Here is a 16,503-nt window from a genome sequence, read left to right as displayed (position 1 = left end):
TAACCAAAATAAATGTTGTATTTTAAATCTGTGTTAGAGCCTGCAGAGACAGGACATATGTATCACTTACATGGTAACATCATTCGATGTATGGTATGGAACGGACTGTAGCAAACACAATGGACCCGAGAGGGGGCCCCGGACGGGGCCTTTCTTTGTGGAGTTTACATACTGTCCTGTGTAGGATTCCTCCGGGTACTCCAGTGTCCTCTACCACTAAAAACATGTACATTAGGGTGAATGCGAGTGTTTGTTGGTGATTGTTGCCACAGATTGGTAGCCTTGCTTCTGTCAGTCTACCCCAAGGCACCAGTGGCTACTAAAGTCTCATCACAGTATGGAGAGAATGTAAAATTGTCCCATGTACGTAAGGTACTTTGTGGCCATGTCTGTGAAAGGTGCTATGCATAAAAAGGCCCTTCCTTCCTGTTGGTGGTATTAAAAAAGCACATGATTCCCTTTTCAACAAAGAAAACAGAAATACAAGATTGAGACATGTAGTGTCCGTGCGCTCCGTCATGGGGCCAGAGATTTATCAACACCACAGGAAATCCTCTCTGTCCGTGCAAACAGGAGGAATCCATCCCTGACAGTCGTCAGGTGTTCTGGGCTGACAGGCAGCAGAGACAGCTGCACACATGACTAACGGCCCTTTCCACCTGTACTCTGAAAACAGGATTGAAAAAGGACGAATCTGCTGTAAGACAGACCCATCAGGCAAAACTGTGCCACAAACTCTTCTGTAATCAGATGTGCATGGTCCCAGAAACCGACACAGCTCACCATTATTCCTCTGTCATTTTCTGGAATCACATTCTAAGCGTACAATGAAATAGTGTTCAGCCGTTAGTCCTGAGCCGCTGCCACTGAGCTGCGCTGCCACTGCGTGTCAACCTGACCAGCATGACCTTGGAGGTCGGAGAAACTGAAGCACTGACACCTGGCTGCCCTCAGTCTCCTCTGATCCTCTAAAACGGCGCAGCGCCTCCTGGGCCCGTCTCAGAGCGTGGTGTCCTGCACTGGTCAGCTCCGCCTTCGTGCTGCAGCTGCCTCCGCTCCACAGCAGTCTTTCACCATCTCCTCATTTGTCCCTTCATTGTTTCCTGGAGCTCCTCTTTTGACGCCTCCACTGTGCTGCAGGTGTGGGGGCTCTTAGTTCCTCTTCAGTGTCTCAGTAGAAGATAATTGCAGGTTTCAAATGGGTTTAGCCATTTAGATCTCGAGGACATTTAGAAAGGTGAGGAGATGAGTGTTGTATGAGTGTTTTTATCTTTTTATCTTATCATTCATCGCCTCTGCTGTAAGCTTCTTTTATTCAGTGTCTTTGGACCTTTGTGAACCTGTGAACTGTTGGGGCACTGGCTGTAAATGTTTGTTCTGTGTGTAGGTGCAAAGAATTGCCCTTCACGGGATTAATAAAGTATTCTGATTCTGTACGGCCCCAGACGTGAGCGCACCAACAGCACTGACACTGATGTTTGCTCCCCTTTAGCCACACGCAGAAACATGAAAGGTCCATTCTCACCAACAGTGGACGGAAACACGGGATGTTCCTACTTCTTCTGCGTGACTCTGCAATCCACTCAAATATTGTAAAACAGAAACAGATTTTACAGTATAATGTTCCATCTTGCAGGGAATAGTCCATTGTTATATAATGCAGCTACAGTGCAGTAGGTGTTACACAATACTGTGGTGCAGAAGGTAAACAGGAGGAAAGTGAGAAGCAATCACCAGAACAGGAGATGACAGTAGTAACGGAGAAGTGTGTACCTGTATATGAAAGCAAGGGGAGTTTTTTTTTAACCCTTGAATATTAAAGCCCAAACTCTTTCCTAAAACATTTCCAACTTCCCAAATTCTTCACAGCGATGAGTTTCTAAGCATCCTTCACAACTTTCAGGGAGCGATACTGCCTCGATAATGTAAACAAGCTGCTCGTTCATAAACAGTAAAAAAGGCTTTAAGATGCAGATACACAGAGCAGTACAATAGAGTGAAGGACAAGCCAAGTGTATTTCATGACTAGAAAATATAATAGGCCTTTAGAAACTTTGAAAAGTCAGTTTAAAGCCACTGAACGCGAGACACTGCAGGTGAATAAGGGGGAAAAAAGTATGTATGTAATTTAACTGTAAAACTTTTCCCGTACATTGCTGACAAATATGATGGGAAGTTTTTTTATGTTATTTTTAATGTAACAAATTCCACCTTATGGGCTGAATAAAAAACAAAGCTTTTAAAAGCAGCACAACAGCGTTTGAAAAAAAATGCCTATTAATATTTCTGGAAGGGCCCAGGTTCGATTCCCACCTGGCCGGGGCCTTTCTGTGTGGAATTTGCATGTTCTCCCCGTGTCTGCGTAGGCTTCCTCCAGGTACTCCGGTTTCCCCTACCAGCAAAAACATGTACAATAGGCCAGGGTGAAAGTGACTGTGCTTGAGGGTCAAGAGGAACGACGGATGGAAATCAGCCCATGGTTGCTATTCTGCGTGGGGTCCCATGTATGTTCATTAACATGCACTGACCGAACCAATTAAATGAAGTGTGAAAGGAAAATGATATTTATTAGCGATCAACATTGCATATTATAACGGGCAATAGTCTGACTATCTCGGGGGGATGCCAATTATATAGTAGAGGAAACATTGCCCCCAACATTCTGCCTCAATCAGGAGCACCCTGGCCCAGGAGAGTCCAGGACACCCCCTAGAAACGCCCCTGCTTTCACTTAAAGGAACAGGCCACAGTTTTTCCATACTGTGATATGTTCTTACCTGAGTTGATACGTACCTGTCTGGTCTTTGTGCCCGTGGAAGAGCGTGGTCGCTTCCAACTTCACCCCCGTTTGGAGCTATAGGAATATACTGGGAAAGGCCAAATGCTAACAACATCTTTGGTCTTTTTGCGTGACTGAGGGCACGCACAAAGAGCAGACAGGTACGCATCAACTCGTCTAAGCTCAGGTAAGAACATATCTCAGTATGGAAAAATGGTGGCCTGTTCCTTTAATGTTTTCACATAAAAGTATGGCGTAAAAATGGTCAGCAACGAAATCTAAATAATGGATAGAGCCAGGTTTGAAAGTATGAGTTTGTTTTACAGTGTTAGCTATTGTATTACAATCTTGTTTTGTCTTTATAATACATATATAATAATAATGCTATTTGTTGTTACTGAAAAAGAAATGTTCAAAATCAAATTTCCGCTTGTTTTATGGGGTTCAAAACTCTATAAATCAGGTGGGTGATTAGATATTGGAAAAATACTTCAAAAATTGTATTAATAAAGTCACCATCGCGTCTTCAAAGCACGTCCAGCTGCTCCGTGTGCAGGTCAGTCCCATGCCTCAAAATAACTCCTCCGATCAGCGCGAGCGTCTCGTCATCTCTCGGGTCAGTCTCATGATCGATCACAAACACAAACGCTCCGTCTAAACTCGCCTTTTACACAAGATAACAACAAATAATCTGGTCCGCGGTTAAAAACGAAACAGAAACCTGCAGTGAAATTGATGTCAAAGCTCCGCTAACAGTAACGAAACACTTCCTGTTGTCCCGACAAAATAAAAGGCGTCAATGTTCCAGCCGCTGGTAGAGTGTTTGCAATGGTAATTAATAAATGAACCTAATATTTTAGGTGTAAATGGACACAAATCTCGTTTTTCTTCATTTTCCTGGTAGTCTGTTTTGCTCAAATAGAAATAAAGGCCTGTCTCTAATTGTGGCCTGGTTCCAATAAAGGCCCGGTCCTAGATGCCCTTGAGTAAATAAAGGCCCCGGCCTATATTAGAGCATTTACGGTATAGGCGCCATGCTGACCATCCAGCCACTGGGTCACAAAACAGGTCAATTACAGTCATATGTTAATTTTTTCCCCCCGCACAAAAAGTTCCATAATGCACCTTTAAGTGGTGTCCAAATGTTACCACAGTGTGAGGAAAATGCCTTTTGTGAAAATAAGCTTTGTCTTGGCGAATTTCCATATAAATCTATGAAAAAACTGGAGTCAGTGCAATGCATAAACGGCTTATTGTGAAGATTAAGCTATTTATTTATTTCCTGGTCGAAGTTGATTCGCTCAAGAGGCAACTGACACAAAGTCTGAAATGAAAAGGTTTCTCCTGCAGCGTCTCCGCTTAACAGAACACAATACTCCCCCCCTTCTCGCTCTCCGCTCACTTTTACCTCCTGACCTCGCACAGCCCTCTCCTGAGCCGCTCTTTCCTTCCGTCCCCCTTTTTTTAGCGCATGATAAATTGCCGTAGTTAAGCCGGGCCCTCCCACTGACTGCGCCGCTCATGTAGCTCTCATAATGTAATCACTCACGCCGCGCGCTAATACGACATGCCTCTGATTAAGACTGAGAACCGGGGCCAACACATCTGATGGGCGAGATAACACAGGAGGAGAGGCTCAGGCTGGCTCTGGAGGACGGCTTCGCTGCCTCCTACTGGACGCGAGGGGAACAGCCGGGCAGCAGCTACAGCACGGTGAGGTCCGATGGACTGTGTTCACTCTCCTGCACGTGTTTGAGATGCTCACATTGAACCGAGTCTGGCTTCTGACATAAAAGTGGACTGTCGAATTGCAAATGCTTGACAGAAAATCACAATTAGGCGTGTTACTAGAAGCATGTGTGGTCCTATATAGTGGATAAAAATGGCTTTTGCTTCAAAATAAAGAGCAGATGGTGGATGCACTGAAGGAACATGCAGGTGAAATTAATTTAGAGATATCAATTTGAAGGTTATGCAGTAGTTTACTGATATACATATGAGGAAATGTTAATTTTAAGCTTTCTTTCCTTTTTTCTTGTGTAATTAACTGCAAAAAAAAACGCTTGTAAACTTTGCCTGGAAATCCTAATGCTTGATAGAGCCAGGCTTTTATTTCTTGACTTTTTTTTTTACATTCAGAAGGGGTTATGGATATCTTGTTAGCACCGGTCCAACACTGGTATCGTATATCGGAGCCGATATGGGATATAAATATGATATTGGGCATCGGCTGCAAATATCCAATACTGAACCGATACCTGTTTTGGCTCTCACCGCTTTTAAAACACAACTTTCACCAACCACATGTGCCTCATTTTGAAGCTCAGAACCAATGGGCGAGGAACGTGGTTCTCTATGGTCCTCATGGAGCTGACATTTCTGTAATACCAACCCCTTGTGGCCAGGGGTGACTCCAAGAGAGACCTGGGAGCATTGATTCTAATGGGACTTGGCTCCAAAGAGTTTTTCTTTTTCTAAAAATCGCTATGACCAATGTGACAACGCTGGGTAGGTGAAAGATTTGTTTATCAGCCCAAAACAGTGGAAGTATTTTCAGTGCATTGACTGGCTCCAGAGCCTGTCAATCAAGCTCTGGAGCTCTGTGGAGGCTCCGCCCGCTCCTCGAGTGCAGGGTCTCCCGCCTTTTTGCCCTTTTAAGGAACAGGAGACAGGGCGGCCATTAAGGTTCACACAGGACTCGGGAACCTTTACAATGAATGGGGCTAAATGAGACTCATCTTTATTATATCATATCTATGCTCAGAACCTGGAGAACGCAGTCGCTGAGTTAGTTTTAACCTCCGCAAACGTATTTTTGATTGCTGCACAAAATGCCACTGCTAGCAGCAGTATGCTAATGTAGCGACCACAAGCTAATGCTAGTGGCGACTAATCCAGGCTGGGAAAGAAATTAGGATTGGATCGCCTAATAATGTAATGTAGCCACTGTTACTATATTTGTAATGCACAAGTTGTAATGATCACTTTATGCCAGGCGTGTTGAAGTCACTTGAGTCGAGGGCCGAAATTCAGCTCCCATGGAGGGTCACGGGCCGCATATCTTATAAAGGACTGTGACCTCATAAATAACAGTTACAAAGTGCTTACAAAGTGCTACAAAAAGTCATTATTCATTCACTCCACATTCAATGGCACTAAGTTGTAGCCACAGCCGCTCTGGGGCAGACTGACCACTTACCACGTGGCTATAATATGCTGTTTATATCCTGATCTCTTATTTTGTCAGTGCCCTCTGCTGGACACGTGTGGATTCCTTTCCTTTTTTAAATTTAAGCTGCCCCCTAGTGGCTGGAGTGAGTAAACTGGTTATTTCTTTAAAAATCCATAATTCCGCACAGGAATGGCCTGGAGCTTAATTTTTTTTGACATGCTTCGGAATTCATGCTCCTCAAAGGGCCAGATTAAATCATCTCGCGGGCCACATGTGTCCCGCGGGCCTTGACCTTGACAAATGGGCTTTATGCCGAGAGTTAATGTAGCCTAAAGCCTGTCATATACCTAAGTATAATGGGTAGAAAGGACTAGTGATCCTTGTGTGATGATTTTTCTATTAGTTTATTATATATATTTAATCATTGATCTGTAACATCTCCTTTGCAAAAAAAATATATGACTTATCTTTAAAGAGTAGATACAGCAGATAATTATAGTCAGCAACAACAAAAAATAGAATTGACATTATATATTGGGAATAACTGCAGATGACACCACAGAAAAGCTGAAGCAGCGACTATTGATTTTGCCCCATCTCGGGAAACAATCGTTATTTTAATACAGGGTGCCCAAAGGCCGGCCCGCGGGCCAAACACGGTCCTTCAAGCAGTCGTATAATGGTCCACTAAACAGTGCTGAGGGGTGTAATGGGTGTCTGTTCCTATTCAAATATCTTCGGAATCTATAACAACATAAATCTCATATGTTTGTCCTTGGTTCGCTAATACATTTCTATTTGGGCCCTTCAACAGTAAAAGTCTTTGGCAATGGCGGATCGAACTCTTCTGTTCACAAGAAGCACTTTTACAACCATGAAAAACCCCTGGATGACTGAGAGCCTTCATAAAAACACAAACTACTTACACAACTACAGAGATTTGAAATGCTTATGGTGAGGTGTTTCTTGTAACAAGTAAAAAGAAGTAAATTAACTTCAGCAGAGTATTTGAGGATCAGTACTGTACTTCAGAAGTAAATACTCTGGAATCTCTGGAATCGCCCATATATGGTCATGTTTGAAAACAGGTAAGTGGGAAAACAATTTGGAGGAAAATCTAACTTTCTCTAATCATGCAAAAATTACTTACACAAATGCTGAAATATGAATATAGTTTCTACTAAATAAAAAGATACAAAGACATGGAGATGAGCAAAGTGGTTCAACAGCCCATGAATGCATAAATATCGGAGAATGAGCATTGTGCTAATGCTAATGCTAGTTAAAGCTAGCTACAAGTGCCATTTTCTCGCTTCTGCTGAACAATCTCCTGTGAATTAACATCCATATGGACCCCATTTAGACTTGGCTTCATTTGTATGTGATAAATAAGCTTATATTTCGGCTAGAAAAGAAAACGGCTAAAAACAGTATTTTCCTCCTCACCGAGGCCACGCCCCCTTATATGACGAGATGCCGTCAGTATCTATAAAGGCTCTAAATTAAAAAAAAAAAAAGTACAAAGTCAGCTGCATATTTTTTCCCATATATTTAAAAGCCTCCAGAACAGTAGGTGGTGGTGAGTAGACGTACCATCCACGTCGCCGACTCACGGCATGGAAGATTTGTCCCTGCCGTGTTGCCGTACAGGTGGGTAATTTGCACAGCACGTGTTTCAACTAAAGTCCTTTCTACAACAAACGCTCACATACTCACATACTCTAATTTAATCAGCTTTGACCTTTACGGTTTTGAAATGAGCCAATATCTTGAACGGCTCTTTTGGAATGAACAGATCCCTAAGGTTTCCTCCCTGTAAAGAGCCATAAATCTCCGGCGTGCAGCAGTTAAAAGATATGGCGGAGTGGACCGGTGTGTGGTATCTGTCCGCGGTGACAGTTACAGGCGCTCACCATGATATACTGTGTGCTATATATAGCCATTGTAACCTTTATTGAGTGTGTTTGCCAGCGGGGCTGACCACAGGTAAATGGGCCGCACCGACCGTTACATAATGATTTACTATTCTTTTTTTTTTTTTACACCTGACCAAACCTGGCTCAAGATGTGGAGATGAAGAGAAGTATTTGCTGGTCACTTTCTTGAACTTTTTTTTTTAAATAGTTGAAACCTACTCATGCAGTACAAGAGGCATGTTGGTGAGACACTGCACGTGAATGGGTGTAATAGAAACTTTATATGTGAAAAAAAGGTTAAGTATTTGTGCACATTTGACCTTGTAGTGACCCAGCAACTGTGTGAGTGGTCTCTAGAATTGTTTTTTAAGGTTTCCACAGCTGATGCAGCCTCTCACTGGAAAACCTAGAAAAACAATTGATCCTGGAGTGTCCTAGAGACCACAGTGATCAAAAGTAACTTCACCCCCATTTGGAGCTATAGGAATATACTGGGAGAGGCCAAATGCAAACAACATCTTTTGTCATTTTGCGTGACTGAGGGCACGCACAAAGACCAGACAGGTACGCATCATCTCGACAAAACTCAGGTAAGAACATATTTCAGTTTGGAAAAACGGTGGCCTGTTCCTTCAAGCTTGTGTGGCCTGCTCCACTATTGATTCATGTGTTCTTTCGGGGGAGTTCTGGGCAATATTAGCTGGAAAAAAAGATCAGACTCAAACTGCTCACCTGCAAGAGAACCGGTCGTTCATGAACGTCATGTCACTAATGGAAAAGCAGCAGCAGTTCTTCTACTTTAAATATGATCATTTTTTGTAATAGCAACAACATTTGTAAACCGCAATTCATGTAGCTTACATTTTTAGTATTTATCGGCAAACTGTAATAACCGTAGGCTTTTGACACATGGTCATATCGATTGCCCTTATATGTATACTCTTTTGTTGTTCTATTTGGCTCAGCTGACTGGAAAATTCAAATTGCAATCAAAACGAAGCAGAAAACACCAACTCCCATGTAAGGTCGGTGCCAGCGAGACCTCTCCTTAAATGATGACCCAATGCTTTGGAGATGAGTGTGTGAACTGTGCTGGTGACGTCACGCCCCCAGCACTCTCTCTCTCTCTCTCTCTGTCTGTCTCTCTCTCTCCTCCCCTTTCTCCCTCGCTCTCTCTCCACACGCGGGGAGCGGGGCGAGCGCAGAGGCAGTAGCAGCAGTAGACGCTCGGTGCGGGCTCAGAGCGCGCGGCGGAGGAGCAGCAGCAGCAGCGGCAACAGCAGCAGGCTGGAGTTATGCCTCAGCTGTGGGAATATAACACCGTCTTTCTTTCCTTTCGCCCTCCGGTGCACTCTGCGCTCCACCCCCTCGCTAAAAAAGGACGCACGGATCCCGGGCGCGTCATGTTTTTGTGTTTTGGTGCTTTTTTCTTCTCTTTTTCCTCTCTCATTTCGGGATTGCTGAAACAAAAGTGCACGGACTAAAATGAGGTGCCGTTGCCTCGAAGCGGAGCACAGAGGCGGCGTTTGTTGCTGCTCCCCTCTGGGTGGATTTTTAGCCCATTTTCTGTGAGCTTCAGAGAGAGAGAAAGAGAGAGAGAGAGAGAGGGGGGATTGCTGCAGTAGAAGTCTGTCTTACTTCTCTCCACCTCTGACAATGTGCCAAGTCCACCCAGACCGCGAGATCGTCTCCATTCCCGAGATTTTCCGCCTTTCGGATGGATTTACATTTTTGGGACTCCGTGGAAAGTACCGTCTCCCCGCTCTCCCCGTTGAATAGGCGTTCGGCTCCTCTCTGCCCCCGTGTGCGTGCCCGTGTGCGCGCGCCCCAAGAATGAGATCCCCCTTCTCCCTCGTCCCCCCTCTCCGCTCCTCTCTCTCCCTCGCGCGGCGGCTCTGGCAAACTTGAATGCAGGATCTCTATGTCTCCGGGCTCCCGCGGCTGTGAAAAATGCTGCGCGGCGTGCTGTTGCTGAGCCTCCTCGCCGCGGTGACCAGCGCCGAGAGCCGCAAAACTTCCCCCTCCAAAGACATTTGCAAGAGCCGCTGCGCCTGCGAGGAGCGGGAGAACGTCCTCAACATCAACTGCGAGAACAAGGGATTTACAACCGTCAATCAGTTCCAGGCGCCGGCGAACAAAGTCTCCCAGTTCTTCCTCAACGGGAACTTCCTGTCGCGGCTCAGCGCCAACGAGTTCGTCAGCTACGGCAATGTCAGCTCGCTGCATCTGGGGAATAACGGCTTGCAGGAGATACGGACGGGCGCCTTTAACGGGCTGCGTTTTCTCAAGCGCTTGCACTTGAACAACAACAACCTGGAGGTGATAAAGGAGGACACGTTCGCCGGGCTGGAGAGTCTGGAGTACTTGCAGGCGGACTATAATTACATCAGCGTCATTGAGCCGGGCGCCTTCAGTAAGCTCAACAAGCTCAAAGTGCTGATCCTCAATGACAACCTGCTGCTGTCCCTGCCGCCCAACATCTTCCGCTTCGTGCTCCTCACCCACCTGGATTTACGCGGCAACCGGCTGAAGACGCTGCCCTTCGCGGGGGTGCTGGAGCACATCGGCGGCATCATGGAGATCCAGCTGGAGGAGAACCCGTGGAACTGCACCTGCGACCTGATCCCGCTCAAGTCGTGGCTGGACACCATCTCGGTGTTCGTCGGGGACATCGTGTGCGAGACCCCCTTCCGGCTGCACGGCAAAGACATCACGCAGCTCATCAAGCAGGATTTGTGCCCGCGGAGGAACGCCGGCGAGCGCGCGCACCCCTCCTCCTCCTCCTCTTCCTCCTCTTCTTCTTCGTCCTCCTCCTCCTCTTCTGACCCGCACTTCCAAGGAGCCCTGCCCCCCACCTACCACCCGGGCCTGGTCACCCCCACCCGGGCCCCCAAAGCCTCGCGCCCCCCCAAAATGCGCTCCAACCGGCCCACCCCTCGCTTCAAGGACAAGCACGTCTTCGGGCCCATCATGGTGTACCAGACGCGCTCCCCGGTGCCCATGCTGTGCCCCGGCGTTTGCGTGTGCACGTCCCCCAACCCGGACAGCGGGCTGCACATCAACTGCCAGGAGCGGAAGTTACATAACATCAGCGAGCTCAACCCCAAGCCCTCTTACCCCAAAAAGCTTCACCTGACGGGGAACTACTTGCAGATTATCTACCGCGCAGACCTGGCCGAGTACAGCTCCCTGGAACTTTTGCACCTCGGAAATAATCGGATCGCCGTCATCCAGGAGGGCGCTTTCGAGAATTTGACCAACCTCAGACGCCTTTATCTAAACGGGAATTACATCGAGTCTCTTTCGCAGTCTCTGTTTGGCGGGCTCCAGTCCCTGCAGTACTTGTATTTGGAATATAACATCATCAAAGAAATCCTCCCGCAGACTTTTAACTCTCTGCACAACCTCCAGCTGCTCTTTCTCAACAACAACCTGCTCAGATCGGTGCCCGACAACGTTTTCGGGGGCACGATGCTGACGCGGCTCAACCTGCGCAACAACCACTTTTCGTATCTGCCCGTGAGAGGAGTACTGGACCAGCTGTCGGCGTTCATCCAGATCGACCTGCAGGAGAACCCCTGGGACTGCACGTGCGACATCGTGGCCCTCAAGAACTGGATGGAGTTGTCCAGCACCAGCGTGGTCGTCAACGAGATCACGTGCGACTCGCCGTCCAAGCACGCCGGCCGCCTCCTGCGCTCCCTCCGCAACGAGGCCATTTGCACCGAGCCCAGCGAGGTGCCCACCCCGCGGCACGCCACCCCCACCCGAGCCCCCACCCTGCTCAGCCCCGGCACCGAGCCCACTACCCCTGCCCTCTCGGCCTCTCCTTCTCCCACCACCTCTTCCTCCTCTCCCTCTCCCTTCTCTCCTCTCAGCTCTACGAGCCCCACCGAATCTGCACTGCACACCCCGGAGTTGCATCCCGAGGTCCCCCTCTCCGTCCTCATCTTGGGCCTCCTCGTCGTTTTCATCCTCTCCGTTTGCTTCGGGGCTGGGCTTTTTGTTTTTGTCCTAAAACGCCGCAAAGGCATCGAGCACGTCCCCAACGGAGCTAACAATTTAGATCTCAATTCTTTCCAGGTGCAATATGGCTCATATAACCCAGAACCCACCCCGGATAAGTCCTCAGAAAGCCATGTTTATAACTATATCCCCCCTCCCATGGGCTCCATGTGCCAAAACCCCATCTACATGCAAAAAGATGGCGAGCAGGTAGCCTTTTATCGCAATCTAAAAGAGCTCAGCTTTAGGCCCCTGGATGCAAAGAAGGAGGAGGTAGTCACGCGCAGTCCGGGGGCTTATACAATCAGCACGTTAGATTTTATGGATAAATCGCCCAACCCTTGCACCCTGACCTCCCCAGAGCCCCCCGAGGTCTTGTACCAAAACTTAGCAGAGAGGCCGCACAAGGAACTGCCCTCGGCCGCCGGAGCCCCCCCTTTCACGTACAACTTTTGCACTTTACCCAAGAGACCGTGCATCGTGCCCCCCTACGAGGCAGCTACGGCGCGCAGACCCCTCCCCGCCCACGACCCGCGGCTGAACAAAACCGTGCTGTACGGGACGCCCCGGAAGTACTACGGGGCCGAGCACGCGAAGCACCCGGAGCACCCGCTGCTCCTGCCGGGGAAGCTAAAAGCGGAGCCGGACTATCTGGAGGTGCTGGAGAAACAGACTGCCATGAGCCAACTGTAAGATAGCCCCCCCCCCCTTCCCCCCCAGTTCCACCACCGCCACTACCACGAGTTTTCCCACTCCCCCTTCGCCCGCGCTCCAATAAGCCCAAGCGTTACTGTAATCATAGCTCTATATATCTGTCTTTATCTATCTGTGTTCAATTGGCCATGACTGAAGTGAACCCACGGCTTTTCTGGACCTTTTTTTCCACCCCCTTTTCCATTTCCTTTCAGATGTATAAACGGATTATGAGAATTATATTATTATGCAGTTCTATTTTTCTCCCGGAAGGTATAAATTATTTCTTCATTTTTGAGAACAAAAAAAACAAACAAACAAACAAAACTGTTCTGACAGACTTGGATAACGGCAGGTATACTCATGGGCAGGACTGTGTACAAGCTCTGTGCTTTTCTGAAAACTGTATTCTATTTTCCCTGTGAAACGCAGAGCTATTGATCTTTGTAGAAGAGGAGCTGCAGACTGACATTCCTGTACATATAGCCTCCACAGGTAAATGGTGAGTGTTCAATGAATCTTTCCAAACGACAAGCGGCGAAATCCAGAAAGTGCCTTTGCACTCCACTATTTTATCAACAATGCTCTCTGCAAATGGATATGTTTTCCGTTTTTTTTTTTTTTCCTTTTCTTTTCAAAGTGCTGTATTTTAAAGAAAACTTTATGTAAATTAGAAGACTTATTTGTCCATTTCAAATAGAAAAAATATAAAAATGAACTCGAGACTGGTGTGGACTCTGTATCTGCCAGGGAGAATCATGTTATGTTTTTGCTTTGAATGGAAGTGTCTTTGAGATGTACTTAGACATTACATTGTATGCTTTAGACGAGCAATACAGCGCGGCCAAAAACGCGCCATTAAATTTTCACTGGAGCACTTTGTGAAAGCCGTGAGCTGGAGGTAATTCTTTCTTCTGACTGCGTGCCTGTGTGTGGATGGGCTGCCTCGATACATGTGTGTGTGTGTGACTGCGTGTGTGTGCTTACAGTGGCTCCTCTGTGATTGACGGTGCTTGTTTGCCCGGTTTAATGATCGCGGCTGCCACGGAACTCGACCCCGGCCATGCATTTCTCCCCAAACAACCCCCCCCACCCCTCCACACACACACACAAACCCACACTCACACACCCCTCATCCGTTCCATCCCTCCGCCGGCAACACGGCTTATTAATAACTGCAGAAGAGTAAGATTAAACGCTGCTACCCGGGCTTTGAGAGAGGCACGGTGATGGCCTCTCTAATTATCCATGCATCTTTCTGGGGCGTCTGCTGGCGCTGATACATCACGGTTGCCGCGCCGGTTGCTATCTGTGAGCAAGCGTTTCGAAAGCAGACCTCTCTCGACTTCTGTATAAACAAGAACAGTCATCGAAAACAGTCACCGGAGGGAGATACTGGAGGTTATTTTGGGGGATTGGCTTCTTGGCGGTTTTCTAAAATCATGTGTCGCTACTGTATCGTGGATGTGTTGAAACGGGGCTGACGTAATGGTTCTGGCAAAGGTCAAATATGTAGATGTTGCAGTCTGTCTCGGCTGGTGCATTGCAATCGGTGCTCTCGAGTGGGCGCAAGTGTTTGAATTGACTTTGACCGATCGATTTCTGAGTTGTTTTTGCTTGATTATCACTGTGAGACCTTGTTTTAAGGCGTGACCCTGCAGGTTAGTAAGGGGACAGGATAATTCAAAGATGTTGATTTCAAACTGTTGCATTGGTGACGTAAAAGATGCATGTGTTGCAAGAAAATGCTGTTTTTTTCTGCTGATGAGTTCGGAACAATGTACAAAGCAAGTGTTTGTTCTGTTGTTGACGTATTTGTTCATAACTTTTTTAACTTTGATCTTTGGATGTCTTTGAGTTACGTAGTTGCTCTATAAAATCAATCATCATTGGAGATAGAGCTTCCAAAACATGAGGAAAAAAGCATCTTGAGAAAAAAAAAAGACAGAAAATGACCAGTGATTTTGAGAAAGTGACCTGTGAAATTAGGATTTCCCATGAAAATCTAAAGAGAAATGCTAATTCTGTGCTATGAGTAAGCGCCCTACTGCGTTGTTACAAAAACTTGTTTGGTTTAACCTGAATTGTGTTCCGTGAAGACACTGATTGTTCCACTACGGTACATTTGTCATGTTTTGATCTTTCACCCTGGGTTAAGTCCTGGTTCAAGTCTTCATTCAGGCCTGGCCTAAACCTGGTTTGTTTGTTTCAGGGTTGTTTTTTGCCGCAGGACAGGTTATACCCTCATTTTCTGCCTTTGTTCAAATGCCATCCTAATCTCTGCTGTCTTGGATCAGGCCTTTCTTTTCACGTCTTTGCAGATAATTACTCAATGTTTCAGTTTTCTCGATTGACGGCAAACTGTTCCTGACACATATCACGCTTTTCCCTTAACGCTGGACGCCATTTTCTTCATTAGGGCCAGATTCAGAAAGCACTGCACTCTTGGGACAAGCTGTTGTGCATTAGTAAATAAGTGGGCTGTGTTGTCAGGACCTGCGCACACAAACAGAGGCGATAGAACGCGCTGCACAGCATAACTCTGACCCGTTTTCTCATGAAACTGTGCTTCATTGCAAGTCAAGATGTGTTCACTTTTTGCATGGTGCAGGCTGTTAATGATAGAGGGGGAAAGGTGCCCGGCTTTTGACAAAGAGAGAGAAAGGCTTTGTTTGCAAACTGTGAATGTTTTCAAGGGCTGACGATACAGTCGCGGTTTCGAGAGAACAGGTCATTCAGTTTGTGGCTTGGTGCAGTCGAGTCAGTGTCGAGAATGACTGTAATAGAGTCCATGTATCCTTATGATAATTTCTTATCAGATATGGTGCTCAGCTCTGCAGTCGTGCTACTGAGCATCACTGCGACAGGGGATATTTGCAAAATTTGCTTTCCTAAAGTTGAGCATTGTCCCATTGTCGAAATCATACCTGGAGTCGTGTTTAGCTTAATTTGAGTAATGCTGTTCACGTTGGTCATCTCTTTTTCTACTGCTACGGGCAAACTGTCTGAGTGGATCCTCAAGAGGCGCTGCTCTTCTTCTCTTGTTATTTTCCTATGAGTGAGTATAGTAGCGGTGTCTTGTCCAAAAATATAAATAGCTCGAGCATCATGTTAAAAACCAAGTGACTTCCCATCAGTATCTCACTGTCTGTGATGTTTTCTTCAACTCTTGTTGATGTGTTCAAGACATCAATAATCCTTATTGGGAAAATAGTGAGAGAGGAAGGACCGCGACCTCTGGAGATTGCACTCGTTGCGCTCCGATCTGTATTTCTTGGATTGTATTGCATAATTGTTGGAACTTAAAACTGTCATCCACATCTCTAAAGCCCATAATCGATCACCGGACCCCTCCTGAGCAGTCCTGGGCTCAAATGTGTCCACACTGGATTTGCTAGCCTGCTGTTGGCTGAAAGTGAGAGCTTGACTTAACTGTCCCACTGCAGCTTGCAGATGTCGCCCCAGCCCAGTCTCTCGATCATACAGATATGAATAAAAGTGATCAAATGTAAAATTTCCAATGCCTATAAAAGGAATAATTCAATCTAAGGCGGCACAATTTTGGCAATTTCGGACAAATACTGTGATTGCTCTTTGATTTGTGATTTTTATATCTGATGCATTTAAATGCTTAAACTGCTAAAATGATGACTGTCAAACAGATTCCTGCTCAAACTGTCCCACATTAGAACAAAATACAATTATGTACTTTCAAAAAAATTGGTTTTATGTGGACGCCCTTGCCCTCTTCTGGAGGAGTTTCCCCGACATTAAGACCACCACTGGGGGACAGCCACGTGACTAAAATAAGTCCTTGGATGGGATCACAATGCGTCTATCAAAACACTTTTGAATCTACTTTATGGAAACTCAGAACTTTTGCAGGGTTTACTCTGGGGCATTAAAAAGCATTAAAAGTCATTCAATTCATTATGCCA

The 16,503-nt window shown here is 46.4% G+C and overlaps 1 protein-coding gene across 1 annotated transcript; it reads left to right on the top strand.

Moving 5' to 3' along the window:
- Window positions 1-9,015: 9,015 nt before the first annotated feature.
- slitrk2 (SLIT and NTRK-like family, member 2) lies at window positions 9,016-12,650 on the top strand. The gene has a single exon (XM_079557349.1). It carries the CDS (start codon window positions 9,818-9,820, stop codon window positions 12,563-12,565), a length of 2,748 nt encoding a protein of 915 aa, XP_079413475.1. The 5' UTR covers window positions 9,016-9,817; the 3' UTR covers window positions 12,566-12,650.
- The last annotated feature ends 3,853 nt before the right edge of the window (window positions 12,651-16,503 follow it).

This window comes from Gobius niger, assembly GCF_951799975.1.
Source record: "Gobius niger genome assembly, chromosome: 5".
NCBI classification, from domain to species: Eukaryota; Metazoa; Chordata; class Actinopteri; order Gobiiformes; family Gobiidae; genus Gobius; species Gobius niger.
The sequence above is the reverse complement of the archived record's forward strand: the minus strand, read 5'-3'. Positions and strand labels throughout refer to the sequence as shown.

Bases quoted from the DNA above. Each gene is read 5' to 3' on its own strand.
- slitrk2 (XM_079557349.1), top strand. From the start codon at position 9,818: ATGCTGCGCGGCGTGCTGTTGCTGAGCCTCCTCGCCGCGGTGACCAGC.